The sequence below is a fragment of the Passer montanus genome, unplaced genomic scaffold (assembly GCF_014805655.1).
Source record: "Passer montanus isolate IOZ18808 unplaced genomic scaffold, ASM1480565v1 scaffold10, whole genome shotgun sequence".
Lineage (NCBI taxonomy): Eukaryota > Metazoa > Chordata > Aves > Passeriformes > Passeridae > Passer > Passer montanus.
In genome coordinates, this window is record NW_024356505.1 from 14,728,129 (window position 1) to 14,747,628 (window position 19,500).

General features: G+C 35.1%; 1 protein-coding gene across 4 annotated transcripts in view; it reads left to right on the forward strand.

The window, feature by feature from the left end:
• The window catches only part of SNX13 (sorting nexin 13), a 65,535-nt gene extending 46,475 nt beyond the window's left edge, over positions 1 to 19,060 (forward strand). For 2 of the 4 annotated variants that reach the window (XM_039707792.1, XM_039707812.1), the window contains 10 exons: positions 2,164 to 2,233; positions 4,739 to 4,911; positions 7,327 to 7,434; positions 8,175 to 8,285; positions 9,585 to 9,746; positions 10,919 to 10,990; positions 11,849 to 11,994; positions 13,752 to 13,820; positions 14,945 to 15,057; positions 15,487 to 19,060. In XM_039707792.1, the coding sequence (XP_039563726.1) occupies positions 2,164 to 2,233; positions 4,739 to 4,911; positions 7,327 to 7,434; positions 8,175 to 8,285; positions 9,585 to 9,746; positions 10,919 to 10,990; positions 11,849 to 11,994; positions 13,752 to 13,820; positions 14,945 to 15,057; positions 15,487 to 15,734 (1,272 nt within the window). In that variant the 3' untranslated portion in view covers positions 15,735 to 19,060. Of the gene's footprint in view, positions 1 to 2,163; positions 2,234 to 4,738; positions 4,912 to 7,326; positions 7,435 to 8,174; positions 8,286 to 9,584; positions 9,747 to 10,918; positions 10,991 to 11,848; positions 11,995 to 13,751; positions 13,821 to 14,927; positions 15,058 to 15,486 lie in introns of all 4 variants that reach the window. The other 2 variants (XR_005627307.1, XM_039707803.1) reach the window with 2 other exon arrangements.
• Positions 19,061 to 19,500: the final 440 nt, after the last annotated feature.

Genomic DNA, 19,500 nt, shown 5'->3' on the forward strand with positions numbered 1-19,500 from the left:
CTGCAATTCATACTTTCACTGGAAGAATTTGGAAGAGAGGTTCAAAACTGTTTTGAAGAAAAGTTGTTTTACAAAAATACATTAATTTTTGCCTTTTGATTTGATACATTAATCTACTATATTAAATCAATGGGTTACATGTTGGGAGTATAAAATTATTGTAAATATTTATAGACTCTTGCAGATTTCCTCTGAATGATCCATGATGGGAGCTTTGCATTGAGTAAATAGAAGGATTTATCCAGGTGTTCCAAGACCTTAAAGGGCAGCAGAAGTGGCTGGGTTGAACTTTTGGCAGTCATTAGCATATGTCAGCTTGAGCCCCACTCAGTAATCACAAAGAAATCTGAACTTGAGTGACAGTGAAGGGAAGCAGGAAAACAAGAACTAATTATGCCTTTAGAAATATAACAGTACCTTAATGCCAGTATTTTGTAGCAAACAAAACATTTGAGCAGTTGACAGTAACTTGTCTTCTCTTAAAACATCACATCACTTCCATCTTACTGATAATAAAATCCTAGAGCTTTCAGAATATCAAGCACTTTATCCAAGTTTCCACAAATGCCTTCTGTTAGCCAGTCTCAGGTGATACTCTGCTCCTAAATAGAACACTGCAGTGTAGAGCAGCACAGCTGACAGGGTCATGGCTGTCCAAGGGACTTGCACAAGAATGGACTAAGTCAGAGTGTTGTGTCCAACAATGTCTGAAAGCAAGCATAAAGATTAAAGGAATAGACCACTTATGGTGACACTTAACCAGAATAACTTTCCAGCATCCAGTAACTTATAGATTCTTGAGGTAAAGATGATGACTGCTGTCAAAATATTTTTGCATAAATTCATCTGTTATACTGTTCAACAGACATAAACTTCTAGCACTATAGCACATTGTGGCAAAACAGATTTTTCCAGAAGGGTTTTTCTTTTTCTACCTTTTCTCAGTCTGGGACCTTGGTATTAAAAGTCTACAGGCATATTATTCAGGAGAATCCCTACTGCAACACGTTATTCAGCCACTTATAAGCTGTGTTTTATTCAGTATCTAGACTTTATAACAGAAATGTTACCTTCAGTAGTAGACATTTAGGCACAGACTGATTGAAGTGACTGAGGCAGATGAGAGCCATTCCTTGAAGAGAACTAGAGGAAAAAAGAATGGAGTATTATGTTGGGATATTGTGAAGTTGATAAAGATTCAGATGAAGAAGGGGCAAGAGCAGAGTCTTTAAATAATTCATGTTTATGTCCAGCCTATCTTTTGATTGTAATCTTGTATATTGTTTTATGTTTAAGGAGACAGAGATTTAGAAACTTAATTGATGTAGGTAGAGATTTTAGTTTGACATGGGCATGGCACTGCTAACCAATAAGTTCTACTGTAGGCAACTTTTCATTGTAAGTCGCTATTAAACTGGCTTGGTTAAATTATAAAAGACAGCAAATAGCTATATTCATTCTGAATGTGTTTCTTTGGATAATTTTAGAATTATGGGGTAAAATACATAAAGTAACTGGGAGCCACCTAAGTAGAATTCAGAGACTCGGATCCAACTCTTTTATTTAATCTGGTAATTTAAGATTAGGTTGCATAGTGGCCCATCCTCTGTTTTTGTCAGTTGCATATGCAAGTCTTTCAAAACTCTTGAAGAGCTTTATTATGTTAAATCTTAGTGATCAGGTGTATTAATTTTAACTAAAATCAAAAGTTGTCTAAAAGACCCATCAGGCTTCTTTTGATCTCAGTTATTATTAAATATGGAGATAGAGCATTAACCAGCTGAAGATGTACCTGTTCATTTTTTTATGACAGAAAATATTCCTGAGAAAAATGTTGGCTGTGGTTTGTTTTTTTTTTATATAAAGCTGACCAAAAGACCTGTTACACATCTGTATCTCCCCAGCTGTTTGAGTCACATGAGTGGTCACAAAACTATGTGTGAAAATGATGGGGGAAGTGAAATGCCTTGTACTGTGCAAAGAATGGCTTTGGAAACCAAGTAATACAAACGCCTGCATTGTTACCGTGCACTAAGCTTTTCAGATAGTGAATTGAAAGTTGGAAAATTAAATAGATAATCAAAACACATCTCAGATATGATGTATTTTTGATCTTATTCTTTTTTTCACATTTTTCCTCCTGCATTATCTCCCACCCTGCAGTCCTTAGATGACCTTTCAAATGTCCCTACTGATGAGACAGTTCAGCTCCATGCATACATCTCCGATACTGGTAAGTGAATCTGTTATGATGTCTGCTAACTTTTTTGCCACCATTTATTTTGAATTTTGTAATATTACAGGCCTTTGAAATCCTGATTGTCTCTTTTTTTTGTCTCATAAAACATTTGAATGCATAGTTTCCATTAAGTCTTTTTTGAAATCTTTATAGTATTTGTTCTGTAGGTCACAGACTATATATATGTATTTAAAAAGTGATTTAATTTTTTTTTGCATGTGGTAGTATTATTATTATTACTACTTCTGTCTCTGAAGAATCATTCATTAAGCTTACTATTGAGTAGGATTTATTTTAGCAATTATTTAAAGAAATTCTGAAAGGTATCTCTCTTTCTAGTCAAAATTACAATTCTTGACTGTTTTTTAATATTTTTCCCTTATTATTTGTGCTTCCTTACTGTCTTAGCTTAAGGAAGCAACTTCTGTCATTATTTTGGTGGCATTTTTGGTTATTTTTTTAAAAACTTTGCCTTGAAAGAAATTATTTTTCTTTATTACATGAGATTAAATAACAAAAAAAAAATCTCAGCTATTATTTGTAAATACTCTAGTTATATGAGATTGTATTGGTCAATTAAATTGTGAAGTGATCTTCAGATACTTTTTTGGTAGATTTTACTGTGCAATATGCTCTTAAATCTATGCATTTATGTAGTGGACACATGCTGTCAGCAAGCACTGAGATACTTTACATTTTAATTAAACCTATTCCAACTCAGTATGGGAGCAGTGTGCAATCCAGGTGTCATGGTAGTCAGCCCTCAGGGAAAGGGGAAAATCAGTTGATCGTTAAGAACCAAATTCTGCTTTTTTATTAAAATGGCACGTGGTACTTTTTTTCTGAATTAAACTTAGAAGTTTCATCGTTCTAACCTAAGAAAGAAAGGTTAACTTAGAACCACATAGATTGTAACATCTATAATCTTGAGGGCAGCATGTATTGATAACTATCAGTCTGAATTTGAATACATAATGCTCCAGTTGTAGCAGGAGATCTGTACAGGTTTGTATTACAGGATAATATTAAACGGCGTCTGTGAGCAGGTCCTTTTCCTCTCCCAGTTACTGTCCTTTCCTCTGTGTGAGGGTTATATACAGACAGGATTATTTCTGTGTGTTTCAGGATTCACACTGTCTTGGGTTGCAAAATTAACACTAATTAAGAGGCTGTGACATAAGGGACAGCAGGACAACTTCCTTCTTTTTCTGCCTGAAGTGGTTCTGAAGATGCCACTTGGCAGTGCCCCTGGGACGTGTTCTGGTGGTGCAGGGCCAAGTGGTCAATGTCCATGGAAAGGACAGGGCTTGTGCAGCATCTGTGGTGCTGGGTGTTCTTGGCTCTGCTCTTTGGGCACCATCCTGGCTGCTGCTTGTTGTCCTAGAGATTCAGCACTCAGCATTCTTCTTTTAGAGATTGGATGGCAAAGACAAGATGCTCTGTGCCCACTCTTCACCTTCCTAGTGTGTAATTCTTGCATTGGCAGCAGCTGCCACTATCCTACAGGTGCTCCCTGAGTGCTTAGACAAAAACAGTATACTTCAGAGAAATCAAGACTGAAAGTACTACAGAGGATGGTATTGATGGTTTCTCAGGAGGATTGTATTTTATGTAGTGTGGCTGCATAGAAAAATTCAGACACCTTGATTAACAATATTTTCATCTAGCCACTGGAAAACTGTATGTACTGGATAGTGGCTCAGTAATTAGAAATGCAACGTGTTGCCAATTTAAATGGTGTACAGTGTAAACAATATTGGTTCTAGGTTATTCTCTAAATAAAATGGAAGGTTTTGAAACAAACTGTACTGGGAAAAATTCTGCGAGGGAGGAATGGCCCGGAAGACTTAAGTATTTAAAGGAGATCAAAAAGATGTTTGCTTGCTGTTTCAGAGAGCTATATGTGTTCTTTTCATGGAATTGACTTTTCCATAGTGTGTGTGTACACACAGAGAATGCATTACATATATATGTACACACGTGTCTGTATGTATAGTTGACTAAAATAGCATGGGGAGTCTTTTTTTATCCTAGAGTTAATAACAAACTATTGTGGCCAATAACAAAACTGAATGCTTGCAGCTTGCAATCATTGTCTTTTCTGATGGGCAGACTTTTGCAATGTGATCAGACTACTTTGCAGACTGGAATTTCTTCTGGTTTCACAGTTGTCTTTCACCCCCATCTTTAGAGTTCTTTAGGTTAAAATATTTTTTTTAAAGTTCTGTTTACTGTTTAAAAGTTGAAAATTTTTCTGTTTATGTTTTGCATGTCATTGAAACCTGTCTAGCTTTAAAGCCGCTTAATCTCTATTTAAGTTTTCATAGTAAGTTTTGGAGGGTATCATACAGTTTAAGGGATAATTTAGTCTTCTGCTTGCATGTCCATTTTTGTCTTTCAAGTCTGTCATTCCAGACATTTCTTCACTTCACATTTGTGTCCTTTCGTCTTCCTTCTTTCTGTTTGTTCCTTTTTTATTTTTGTTTTTAAAACTGCTAGTCTATGCTGACTCTGACCCATATGCTGTGGCAGGAGTGTGTAATGACCACGGCAAGACATACGCCCTGTACGCCATCACCGTCCACCGGCGAAATGCCAACAGTGAGGAGATGTGGAAGACATACCGGCGCTACAGCGACTTCCATGACTTTCACATGAGGATCACTGAGCAGGTAACCAATCTCATGAAAACCTTTACAAGTGCATGTTTCTGTAATTTAATAACTGCTGACTATACAATTGCTCTTTGAAAACAAAATGGGAGCTTAGGAAGTCTCCCCTCCTTTCCCCATACAGCTTAATTTTACTTTAAATCCTTGTATGGAAGTGCTGTTGGTCTCCGAGAGAGTTAGTTATATTTGTCAGAGATTAAGAAATAAAAGCTGAGGTTGGGAAATAGGTATTTAGGTTTTAAATGAATGTTAAGAGTTGGTGGGGTTTCAAAAGGGAGAGCTGGTAGCACTTCACTATACTACTAGCACTCTGCCTTTTACTGCTGTACTTGTATTCTCAGACTCTTAACCCTCCTAAAATGAAAGAAGGAAGAAATAGAGAGTTGTAACTCACCAGCTGGTACAAAGTAGAACCTACTGACATGAAAAAAGGATGAAAACACAGTGCTTTTTAACCAAGCCTTTGGAGAAGTCAGATTTGACTGCATAACCCTTGAACTAGTCAGAAGTGTCAGTTTATATCCCTTTACTCTGTTATTAATTGAGAGTCGTAGAGAACAAATTCTGTGCAGGTAAGTTAGCATTTTAAAGTTACAGCAGTAATAAAAATTAAAAAGGCTTTATTAAAAAAGCAAACATGTTGAATACTTGGATTAATTACAAATTAAGTCCAACTTTTTTTTGAATTTCTGATGGTCTTAGTGTGCTGTCAATAAATTTGAAATACCAATTTTTGTACTCTTTCAAATTGATTTTCTTAAATTAATTCAGTGTTTTGAAGAATGCTGGATCTTAGAGTGAATTAACATTCTGCTGGTATGGGACAACCATTTAAAATGAACATAACTTTAAATTAGTAGAAATAAATGGCAAAAGCAAAGACGTTCAGAATATAAAAGCTCAACATTTCTGGTTGCTAAGTCTGATTGAATTTACAGAGACTAGAAATGCTAACCTAGAGCACTAAGAATGTAAAAAATAAACAGATTTCTGTGATTCACTGTGGCATCTCAGATGTTCCCAGCAGTTCTGCTTAGTCTTGACAAGAAAATAGATGTTCGTACTGTCTTGTGTACTTGTCTAAGACATTTTTATTGACATGTTAAGGGTTAAAGTTAGAATCATTGATTTAAAACTAATAAGAAGGGCAGGGACTGTTTTTCGGAGAAAATAGATAGTTGATCCAAAATGGAATCAGTTAGCAGTTCAAAGTACCTGAGGTTTTTTCCCTTAGAGCACTGAATAGGTTCACACATTAGTCAGCCATGTAATAAATACCATTTGAAGTAGATACTTAGATTTAAAATAGAGGCTGTTAGTTGCTTGTATTGCTTCTGGTTAGATAGAAGAGTCCAAATGAAAACTAGACCATCTTCTGTTCAGTTGCTTTCCCATATGACCTACTTGCAAAGGAAGGGATTTCTAAAGTAGTACAGAACTATTCTTTGGTGCTTCCTACGGACCATAAATTTTATATAAGCCTCATTTATATGGCCTTCCAGAGTTTAATGATGCAAGAAGAGTTCTTGCAGGGACTGAATGGAATCCATATCTTTAAATCTGTAATGCTGTGGTCTTTTCTAAAGAGGAAAAGGATGCAACCTGTTTCCAGATTGTTTCTTAAAACCTATAATGCTGTATGTTTCTCTCTTTACCACCTTAAGGATAATATTTGCAGGGAGTCTGCATTCTGTATGAGGATAGTCCTGATTCTCCAAGTTTTGTTCTTGTCACTTTTTAATTTTTTGTGCATTTTACCAAATATATTCAGCTTTATTAATGTTAAGGCCTCTTCTTTCCTTTCTCCTTCCCTGGGACTGCCATTCTTCCTGCAAAAGTAGATCACAGTATATGCCAACTACATACAGTGTAAAGAGTACAGTGCCAGTTACTGTCATTACCTGGAGAAAAGGCACAGATAATGATATATAGAGCAAGCTGTGATAACCTGTGTGTAAACTGGATGCTGCCATCTCTCCAGGGAGAAAAGCTTAATTACTTCCTTGAGAGGCTTGATCAGGATAGGAAAGGAGAGAGCTTTTAGAAAGATTTACAAGTTGTCTTGAAAATCTTTACTCCTTATGTAGTCTTATAATCGAAATAACTTCATTCCAAATAATAATAATGATAAGTTTTGAGCCTTTTGCACACTCTATTTCAAAAGTGTACTTCAAAAGAGAGTTTGACAAGAAATTAAATTTTACTCTTGATAGTCTCCTGGGAGTTTTCATGCAGATTTTATTGGCAGCGTACCTCTCTCTTTGACTTCTCCAAGAATTCTGAGATCCAGGCACGATGCAGATTCTTCTTGTCAGGTGTTGGATGATACATAAGAATAGGTGAATAGAATGTCCTTGTATGAAGACTTGAAACTCTTGAAAACAGAAAAAAAAAAAATCTTCTCATTTTTTCTAGTTTGAAAACCTTGCAAATATACTAAAACTTCCTGGCAAGAAAACATTTAACAATATGGACAGAGAGTTTTTGGAAAAGAGGAAAAAAGATTTAAATGCTTATTTGCAGGTAAGCTGTTATTGGAGTTTTGTTTTTTTTTAGCTCTGTGCTTGGAATTATTTTTTAGAGGTAGCTTGTCTTTGTGGTTTTTTTCTTTAAAAAAAAAAGCTGTGTTGTAGTTGGTATGCAAAACTAAATAATATGCCATAAGAACTTGATACTGTATCATAAGTTTGCATTTTCTTTGGTGTTTTGGTTTATTCTCAGACAGTTCTGTCACAGCTTTTCTGAGCTGATGAGGTTCCAGGTATGTTGGTTTTAAGCTTTATGCCATTGACCTTCTCCTGCTGACATGTTTGTGTTCATGTTCTCCTGTGCTGCTGTGTAAGGATTTCTCTGGTACCCACTCCAGCAGTGTAGAAAATCACACAGTTCCTCTGTTCAGATAAGGCTTGTACCAGCCCAAACAAAAAAATTCAATTGTCTTCCTTCATAAAGACTTTCTGGTCATTTAGCACTAAAATTTGTTGACCAAGTCAATAAACATGTAAATAGTAAATAATGAAGATTAGTAAAACACTGTGAAATGACTGTTTGATGATAAAGTGTATATTTTTCTGTGAGATGCTATAATTACCATTGTGGTTAACATTATGGTAATTACTAAGAAGCCCATTGTTTCTATCTTGAGACTAGTGTAAGGTTGGAATAAAATTTAGGAATGAAAAAATGCATTGCTACATGTGATGGCTTTGATTGTGTCTTGTTAATTAGGTATTAAAATAACTTTTAAAAATTATTTTACTCAGCTCTTGTTAAATCCTGAAATGATGAAAGCTTCTCCAGCTTTAGCCCATTATGTGTATGACTTCCTGGAGAATAAAGCCTACAGCAAAGGGAAGGGGGATTTTGCACGGAAGGTAAGAATGTTTTGTACAGTCAAAGAGCATTCATTCATGCAATGATTGCATTAAACAGACATGTTGAACTGATTAAAGAGCTATACAGCACTTTAAAAACATCTTGCAAATGAGTTGCTTTAAAACTTTCAGTGGCAAAGTGTCTGAGGACATACAGAATCAAAAAATGACCATTTTTATAATAAGTAAATCTCTTTGTATGACAAGAAAATTAGCTTTTGAAATTGGACACAGTAAATTGCACTGAGACTTCTCTACTAGTCTTAAGTGTGTTTACTGCAAGTTGCTTTCTGTCAGACATCTGTGATTTTTTTTTAATGTTCTTATTCTTTCTGATTCCTTTTTTCAGTTCTTTACTCTGTATTTGTTGCTGTTACCGTGCTTTCCACTCTTCAGCCCCAAACACAATATGCATTTCCCTTCAAAAGCACCTGCTATGTATTTAGGTGTAACCATTCAGAGTCATTGGTCAAATTCAGAGCTCTGGGCTCTGCATCCTTTTTGTTAAGCCACCAGACCTGTCTTCAGACAAGTGGTTCTTTGTTCAGTTGACCAGTCTGTGTGAGCATCTGCTTTGCAAATGTAGCCATTTCTAAAGTTTAAGCAATTTAGATATAAAAAACATCTGTAACTCGATTGTCAGCTCAAGTTACTGTCCTGCCTATATTCCTTAAATAATTAACAGTGAAATAGTTAAATATTTATCAAGGTTTCTATAATGACTAAGATGTGTTTTCCAGCTTACAAGTTTCTTCATAAGCATAATTTTTTTAAAGGGCATTACTCTGGTATTTTTGCTTCTGTTTGGACTGAATTCAGAGTATATGCTGAAAGAAAAATTATAACAGTTTCTGTGAATCTACTTTATATTTTTAATTATACTTGCCATGATACATACTATTCCAGTGCTGTTTAGAAGGGGCATGTTGCAAAGATGAAGAGTTGAAAGCAGAATTGAAACATCTGGAAGTAGAAAGCTTGGAAGGCAGAAATGCTATTGAATGGAGGAGAAAAGGAAAATAAATTTAAGCTAGGAAAAGCCAAGGGATGGGAAATGAAAATTACTCAGGAAAACATCTGTTGAAAGATGTAAATAGCTGCAGTTGGGCTGTAACAAATGAGAAATATAAATGGAAGTAAAAGTAAAGCTGTATTCTGCAGTCTGTAATGAAGTTAAGTAATTTGACTTGTAAGAACAGCTATTATGTTATTGTTCTCTGTGCTGTGCTTCTCATAGTTTATTAACATGCTGGTGTCCTCATAGATTATACAATTCTGGTTAAACATCTTCCCCTTCAGATGGACACGTTTGTAAATCCACTGCGTAACTCTATGAGAAACGTATCAAATGCAGTCAAGTCTATCCCTGACAGCTTGGCAGAGGGAATGACTAAAATGTCAGACAACATGGGTAAAATGTCAGAGAGATTGGGACAAGACATAAAGCAGTCATTTTTCAAGGTAAGAAAATACTGGTGGTTAATACATACTAGTAAATTAACAGAAGAGTCACTATTGGCTTGCTGAAACTAATGTTAGATAGAAGTCAAGTCATTAAACAGAGCCAATCTGTTTTGTACCTGCACCTTTTAATAAGGTTCAGCAGTGATTTTACTGCAAAAAATGGAGGTCTTTGCAATTAAGTAACATGTTTTAAGATGGCATCTACAGATTGTTACAGTTCTCCACTTAATTTGGTGATGTAACTTGAGAAGAACATGAGATTCATGGCTTATTTTTTAACCAACCATTCTCAATCAGTTAATTTCCTGCATCTGCTGTTTTTGTTAGGGAAAAAACCCCATATATTTTGAAACTTAGAATAAGGAGATAGCCTCCTTTCTGCTTTTTCCTTGCTGAATTCTGTTTAAATTAATTTTTTTCTCTCTTTTCTGCCATCTTCCCTCATCTCTTACATTCATAAAATATAATAATTTAGAGGTGAGGAATGGTAGCATGATATGCAATTTGTAGGTCCTATGAAAATAGTTCTGTTCAGAACACATTCATTTTCCCCTTGTTTCTCTGCTCTTCCTCTTTCTGTAGCTGTAAGGTTTGTGGTCAGGCGCTGTTCCATTTTGTGCTATATACGGCAGATGTAGAACAGCAACTGAGATGGGTGAATTAATCCTTAAATCATGAAAGAGAATAATAAATTGGGGCCTGGGGGGATATGTGAACTTTTTTATTACTTCCAGGGTAAAATGACTGTCTCTGGACTTGATCATTGCTAGTAACTTCCCTGGTGTGTGTGTGACTGGCAATAGAGTTGTACTCACTAGGCAGGAGTTAAGATCAGGAAGAAATATCAAAAGAAATATCAGTCTCATAAGAGTTTTTAGGTATTTTTCAGTTGAAGCACTAGGCACTTGATAAATTAGATGTGAATTGTCTTAAAGATGGAATTAATTTTGGTAACTGTACAGAAATGTGTACAGCCTTGATTTTGTAATTTTGCAAGGTGAAGGAGCTGCTGTGTATTTATCCACAGCAGTGTATATATTAGTTTGAAGTTACTTCTTTTAATGAAATGTTTTCTATTTTGATTACCAAACCGCTTATGAAATTTTTTCTTATTTATTTGCATTCTAAAGTATTTTTTTCTTTCATTAACATAGCCCTTTTTATTGTAGGTGCCACCTCTGATGCAGAAAACCTATTCAGATCCTGACCACTGCCGTGTTGCAGCACCAATTGATGATAACGTGAGTCTAACATTTGTCCTTTCAAAGTTGACACCTCTAAAACCAAACAAATGAGTAACTTATTCTGCTTTGAGCTACACTTTTTTCCTTTTCTGACACTATACCAGGCACTTTAAAACAGTTCTAAGCTTTTTACAAAGAAATATGCATACTTCCTTTTAAAATTAACATTTTTGCTATCACTGGAATGATTTGCACAACATTGGAATAACTGTGAAGAGTGCATGTACTAAAGTTTCTGTGTATTATGGCTGAGACTTTCTTTTTTTTTTTTTTGCTCTTCTCCCTCCAACATGTTTTTTGTTGGCCAATCTGTGTAACATTATCTACAAAAAAAGTAAAAATATGATCCTTTTCTTAATCTTGAAGTATAAAAGCACAGGATAGTTATGTAGGTTACAATGATGCCTAAGTAAAAAGTAGTTCATTGCAGCGAAATGCCATTGGTTTTAGTATCCATAAGAAAATTGTACCCAAGAAAAGCTCCTTCCTGAGTTTTTGTGTAAGGCACCTGGAAGCTCAGCAACAAGGAAGAGGTCAGGGATGAGGTCACTCTTTAGGACATACTTACATGTCTTAATTTTATTCAACTTCGGTAATAAATGTTGACTTTTGAAATAGCTGCTTCTTCCTGTCATATTCTAAAAATTCAGCGTATTTGGTTTTATATTTAATTTTCAGTCTTTCTTTGCTACTAATGATTTTATGTAAGATTGAGGGAAGATTTCGTATTACAGTAAAGTGTTTGTCATGGTTGTACTTATACTGAAGTATTTGACAGATAAAGTAGCTTCTAAAACTGTAGCTTTCTTGAACTGAAATAAAAGTTTGCTCTTCATTCTTTTACTTGGTGGTCAGGTGGATGACAATATTCCGCTGAGAGTAATGCTCCTACTTATGGATGAAGTCTTTGATTTAAAGGAGAGAAATCAGTGGTTAAGAAGAAATATAAAAAATCTGCTTCAGCAACTTATCAGAGCAACATATGGTGACACAATTAATAGGTACTGCTTTTCTTATATAGAGCAATGATGTGAGTGATGCTGTATAGTATCTGTATACGTCCTTCTTGGTAATACTAAATTGTCATGCTTTAAATCTGCACGCATTCCTCCTTGGAGAAAATCAATAAACTAAGTTAAAATGTGGTGTAAAATGGGGATAAACACAAAACATTATTGAAAGAAAAATTCTAGTAACTCTTACATGCCAGAGAACTTATAAAAGAGCTTTCACATGTAAAATTTCTTGTTTCTGTGAATTAATATTTATGCTTTTTGCCCTGTTTTAGCACTATACCTTTTTTATTAATATTATTTATTATTTTCTGTACTATTTCTGCTTATATCTCTTTCAAATTATATGAACTGAGTTGCTGTGTTAAGTTTTTGCTCTCACACTTAAAAGATGGAAGTGGGAAAGGAAAAGGACTCCTATGGGGTCTGTTTTGGCCACTCCATGTTCTTTGTAATTTACATGTACTCTTATTCATACCAATGCAAAGCCAGGTAATAGTGCTAATTAAGTCACGTTTCTTGCCCTCAGCTTAGAAAGATACAGTTTCCAGTCTTGCCTTTTAATAATTTGTTTCTGAAACGTGAACAAGTATAAAGAACAACAACAAATTCTAGATACAGGTTTAGAACTCCATTGTTACTTTCGATTTAGTGCCATGAATCAAAAACTTAATTTCTAGATGTGAGAAGTAGCTTCCTATTATTTTTTTCCCACTGTATCATTTCTTTTTACCCTTCACAATTATATATGTGATGTTTTCATAATCATTGTTAAACATCTGGACTTGTGGTAGCAGTAATGAGGTAAACATGTGATAAAATAGCACTGGTATTTTTCAAGTAATTCCTTATGGCCAGTTCATAAGGAATTACTTGAATTCCTTATGAAATGAAGGAATGAAAACTGTCTGGAGAACTGTACTTCTAAGAACATGCTGCCCTGTTGAACAACTCTAAATACTTTTTGCTGTTTCCAGATAGTAATAAGCAGCAGAGTTTCTGCACAGGCTGCTGCTTCCTTATTACAGAAGTGGCTGTAGTGTATTACTGATTTACTTCTGCATTTAGAGCCATTTCAGATACTCATAGCTTCCTCTGGTCAGCCATCACACCTTGCCCTGGCAAGTTCTCTGGATTTAATAGCATTCTGCAGAAAAATCATGTTTTTCTGTTTCTTAGAAAACTAAATTCAAATTGTGGTTAGGGAAACAGTCCTGGGATTGTGGTGATACACAGATGCATGTATCATTTCTCTTAGCATCCTAGATTTGGATTTAGAGCTGTGTGTATGAGTTGGTAAATGAAGGCCTGATGAATTACCAGTCTATATCTCCTGTTAAGGATTGTGAAATAACTGTACACATTGCAACAAGTATTTTGAGATTCTGAGTAAGTCCTTTGCTTACAGAAGCAGAACTTAAGAGTACTCCATAAAGAACCTGAAGAGGTGTGCTCTACAAGCAAACCAGTTATCTAATGCTGACAGGAGATGCAACAGCAGCTTTGAAGATAAGCTTTATCCAAAAAGGAAAAAGCTGTATCTTTGGGGAGTGATCAGTGAACTTAGATATCTGTCTTGAGAATCAGTGTTTGCCTTCCTATTGGGCAATATTATAGAACCTACTTTACAGAGTTGGAGAAAGTTGAAATTATGCTTTGTTTTCCCTAGAATGCTCATTAAAATGCTACACTTATGGGTTCTCTGCTTTAAAAAATAAACAAGAGATTTGTTGTTTTGATTTTAGAAAAATAGTTGATCATGTTGATTGGATGACATCTCCCGAGCAAGTAGCAGATGCAGTGAAACGCTTCAGGTATGTCTTTTATCGCAGATGTTAAATACAAAGCACTCACCAATTGATGTCTAATATCTACGTGTCTTTCTTTTCCTCTTACATGAGGAAATTATTATTCTCCAAAATACAGTTGGATCATACACTGCTTTTTACACATGTTAAGTGAGAGCAATTGTCACATGGAAAAGAGTATTTTTAAGTTTTCTCCTTTGCCTTAAAATTTGTCAACCAGTCTAGAAGAGCTAGCGTACAGGTATACTTAGAATTTCATCATTTATCACTGTAGTAATGTAATGTCTTGTTTGCCTTGATGAAGGCATGTATGTGCCTTGCTTTTAAAGGCAAACAATGTGCTGAAAGAGCCCTAGCTCTGAGATAGTGTTTCACTTTGGATAGATACAAAGGAACTGAAGTCTGAATTTGAAACTATCAATTTCCTAAAAGTTTTAATGGCTTCTACATTGGTGTTGAGAAAGTGTTACACACTTTTTCCTTATAGTTTGAAGTTTTTTTTTTGTTGGGGCAAAAGTCAAAGTAGGGTAATGTATTCTCCAAAGGATCATACTTTACAAGTGTACTGTTATTCTTTGATTAAACTGTAAGAATGTGTACTTTTAATTCAGAAAAAAATTGTCTTTCACTGAGGCAAAACAGCTTATTAGAGGCATGTCTTTTGCATTGGACTTTCTACTACACTGGAACTATTTATTCTCAGCTTTAGCTTCTTGAAAGGCTAACTGCTAGTGTCAAAATTTTGATGAAGCATTTAATAGACCTAGAGTCTCAGTAGCAATAAAGCCTGGTAAAAGCAAGGCTTAGGTTTGTTTTATGTAAGAACTACGTAGTATTTGAATGGTTTTGATTTGCATTATTTTATTAAAATTTCATTTCTTCCAATTCCTGTAATAAAAAAGTATATGGTAGCTACTGATAGGTTGAGTATATTGTGCTACTTGCTTTTGATTTCTTCATCTTCTTCCTCATGCTTCATTTTTTTTCCTCTTCTGATATTTGAAATGTGTGTTAGGTTGTGTGCAAATTACTTCCTTGTATTTATTTTATGAGATAGCCTTGAGAGATTTAAAAGAGCTTTTCATTTGATAAACTGTTAATGTACTTTGACAGATTTGCTTTTGTTACAGAGACGCTTTTTGGCCCAATGGCATTTTAGCAGAATCTGTTCCACGAAGGGACAAAGCTATTAGAATGAGAACAAGAGTGGCAGGGAAAACTAAGTTGCTGGAAGTAATGCCAGGTAAGTGAATCTGGGATTAAAGCCAAATAATCTGTACAACATATTGTTACAAAATTAATGTCAGTATTCTTGTTGATTGTTTTAAGTACTGTAAAGAAACCTTGATATATGAACTGTATTTAAATAAAAAGGTTTCTAAGTATTAAAGCATTGGACATTTTCACGTGGACTTTCAGTAGTTCTCTTAGAGTATTCCAAACCAGTTCAATTTCTTGCAAACATGGTTTCCACATGTGTAGGGCAAGAGTGAAGTAATTTTCAGAAATGCTCACTTATGTAAGAGAACTTTTAGTTTAGTCATGTTGTGTAGGGGCACTGTTACCTCGAATTTCAGGGTACAGATTGAAAGACTTAATATTCAGTTTAAGTTTGTTGTTAACATGGAATTAGAACTTAGCTTAAACTTCTGTGTGACTTCTGTTTTTGTAGATGAACTGAAGCACATCATAGGCGCTGAGACTACGCGGAAAGGCATTCTTCGGGTCTTCGAAATGTTCCAGCATAGTCAGCTGAATAAGAGAATGGTGTATGTGTTTCTGGAGAGATTCCTAGAAACCTTGTTTCCACAAAATAAGTTCCCTGAGCTGTTCCACAAACTGCATTCGAGGTCAAAGCAAATGCAGAGATATAAGCAGAGACTACACTCTACTCAAGCGCCTTCGTTACAGAAAAGGTGACACTTCAAATCCATTAAGCTGGTGTTTGTTTGTCCAGGATTAATTACTTGGGCAGATTCTCTGGGGCTTCAAACTCACATGCCGTCATTTCTGCACCAGTCTTCTAGTGTCACATATTAGATTATTAATGCATCTGTAAGACCTGTGGATCTTCTCATCTTCACTTGTAGTTCAACCACGACCAGAATGGTTTGTGTGTCTTAAATGATTTGGTGCGTCTTCATGCAACATTGGGAAGAAAACTGGCCCAGTATATCAGAATGCTGATCCCTTCCGTTCCTGAGTCGATGTTTTGCCAGCAATGCAAAGTGCCAGACTGTTCAAGTAAAGCACAACTATGGTGATACAATTGAAGAAAAGGGTGTTTTGGCACTGGGAGATAGTGCAATGTGTGAGAGTCAGGTGGAATTGTTCAGCGTTACAAGTGTTGAGGCTCTGTAGGGCTATTTTAACATTCCTGTAAAGGCTGAATTAACCAGAAAAGCAGTCTGTGGAATAGCAGGTTGATAGGAGCAGAGAGAAATAGCTACAGCCCCATAATAAAAGTACATTTAGTGAATAAAAGTGGAGGTAAGGTGGCTTTTATGCCACATTTGCATCACCTTTCATGTTTTGAAAATTAAACTAACCTTATATTTAATGGGGGGCTTAGTAAAAGCAGAGGTGCAGTAGAAAAAAACCCTTTATTCTGATTATTCTGTAGCATTTAAAGGCCATATGCTGCTCTTACAGCACCTGGCATACATTTTGCATGTAACTTCAGTGGAAAAGGAGCATCATATTTATGTTCAATTGGTCTATTGGAACATAAGTCAAGTTGGTAGTTGTAGAAGGAAAGGAGTATATGTTTCAAAGAGGATAGATATTCTGTTAGAAGATGAGGAAGTTGCACTAAGACACAGTTTACACACAACTCCCCACTAAAATCTGGAGCATTTTTGGGATGTGAAAGAACTATGTCCTACTTAATTGAAAGATTCCTTACCTTTTAGTGTGTAAACCTCATATGGAAAAATGTTAGAATTACTTGGTTCCTCACAGGTAAAAGATTTCATTAGTCATATGCAAACACTTGGAAATTTCTGAATGCATCTCAGTGTATATATGAAAATAAAAAGGAATAAAACGACAATATTTTTTTAAATAATTTTTTTATTTTTTGCATAGTGTAAAATTTTAATAAAAATTTGACATCAAGGCCCCACATCCATCTGTTTAGTTTCATGGAAGAAGTTCTGTCTGATTAAAAATACAGTAACATTTTAATAATCCTGTTTGGCCACAGCATATCTCAGTTTGTGTTTTCTTTTTCATAGTCCCAGACTGTTTGAGCACTATCTTGAGTGAATAGAAGGTAATTTTTTAGAGTCCCCTTTTTTTCTGAACACTAAACACAGGGTAAAATACAGTTATGGATCAAGGATCCCAAGGATCCTTATTGTAATTTGTGTCTTAATGGGAGCAAATGGTCCTTTTATGCAAGAGAGAAACATAGATCTTTGATGAAAGCGTTCTGAGACAAAGATAGAAGGCTCTCAAAGGACCTCATTAAATTGACTGACACTTCTATATAGATAATTTTTCTCATGGACTCTATTAATGAAATGTAGCCTTTTATCATACTACTTAATGATGATCATATTGTACTGTTAACATTCTCATACAGTATGCATGGGCTCAAGTGCACTTGTTATTTTCTTTATTGCAGAACTAAATGCTGTAAATTAAATCCCATTATTTTGTAATCCCTAGGAAGACAACTTGGTAAATATAGAAGAGCCCCTCTCCCTTCCTCTCTGCAGGTTCTGTGGAAGTGTGATGGTTAAATGCTTTTGAATTTAACAAAATTCTTGAGTTCTGTATGAAGTAATCAATATAGCCAGCTCCTATTGTTTACATGCCTGTATCTTCCTCTGTCAGGGTGCTCATGCATAACTGATATCTGACTGATGAAAGATCATTCAGCAGTTGTTCTTGGTGATACAGTAAATATCTCATTAATCCTACCAAATCTAATTTATGTCTTTTAAGTCACTAAATTTGTTAAGCAGTATGAAATTGGGAAGTTCAAATACTGTTTTGTCAAATCTGTGGAACCTTTTGTATATCTATAGGTACCATGAAAAATTTCAACAGGATAGTGATGATATATAAATTTGGCTCTTTTTTTTATTTTTTAGTTATCTGGTACATTTCTGTACAAAGGTAAAATAATATTTCTAGGAATGTGAACTAAACATATTACACCATACTTATTAGTCGTTTTACATAATGAAGTTATTACATATACCTATACACACATTTATATCCGCATGTGTGCATATGTATATATGTATTGAAGTTTTATCTTCTGTATTTAATTACAGAATGTGGCTTCCTAATTCAGTGGTGCCTGTTGGCTGGCAAGAACCATCAGAAATGAGCACTTTTTGTTAAAGCGAGTTTGTATGTGTCTTTATTTAAAAGATTTTCCTGTCGACAATTTGAAGTACCCATGCTGTCAACCCATGCAGCCTATTATCCTAGGAAGTCTCCAAAACTGAATGTTAATATACAGCACTTAAGTGTCTGGGTGTATCTTCTGGCCTTTAGGTGCTGTGACTGGCCGCTAAAAATTGTGCCACTGTCAACAAATGCACTTGTTTTAGCCTTAATTATTTTTAAGAGAAAATAAGCAATTGAATTTTTCATTTGGTTCATCCTCAAGCTTGTGCTGCTGGTGTTTGCTAGAACTAAACAGTTAATTTTAAGTGCTACCAGAATGTGTACCAAAATGAAACTATATAAATTCCACAATCTAAATTTTAATTTTGTGCAATATTTTCATTTAATGCATGTGTATTTGAATAGCTGTAAAATAAATGAATTTTTAATGTTCTGAAGTCTAGGTTAAAAATGTCTTCTCAGGTGAACAATTCTGCATTCTGTTGTTACTTTAGTTTATTTAAGGACTTGTTTTAAAAGTCTTACTTGTTACTCCTTTGTTAATTCCTTTGTTCTCAATGATCCTTGCTCTCCTGAGCAAAGCTCACGTGTTACAAGGGAAGAATCTGAAGAACACATCTCATAAACTCATAGAGCTGTTATAAATTACTTGTGCATATCATTGTACAGTAAGTGTCAGCTGTGTGCCTAATTGTTCTATTGATGCTTTCCCCCTCCCCTCCCTCTCCTCTTGTTTCTGTAACAAAGAATGAACATGAAATGGACTGCCATGGTCACTTCTACTGAGTGGCAGAGGACTCTGAATTTTTTTTTTGGAGTTTGCATTTATGTTCTGTCCAATAGAAAGCTAAAAAAATTACACTAATAAAGTATTAACAGGATTAGTATGAGTCTCCATTTGTTTTTTAAATAACTTTCTCCCTAGCAGGTACGAAAGGTCGCTAAAGATAGAACTATTAGTGTTTCAATAAAACAACAATTCTTTGAAGTTTTTATAATGTTTTATCTGGGCTTGCTGTTTTACTGGGTTTTACTGGTTTTGCTTCTAACAAAATAATCTCTACATTAATTTTTGATCAGTGTTTGCAGAGAGTCCTGTGTTTTAAAAAGAAGCAGAAACAATAGGATTGTATGATGTAAGAGGGGTTTATATTGCAGGTTTTTTAAATCTTCAGCTCTTTCCCCCTGGGTTTATTTTTGCAGCAGCTGGGTCTACCATGGGATCACAATTGTTACCCTTGATCTGTTTATTCCAGCTGCTTCACATTCATCAAAAAGATGTCCTGAGCTGGAGAGATGTTAATTCTTTGACCCTTGAGTA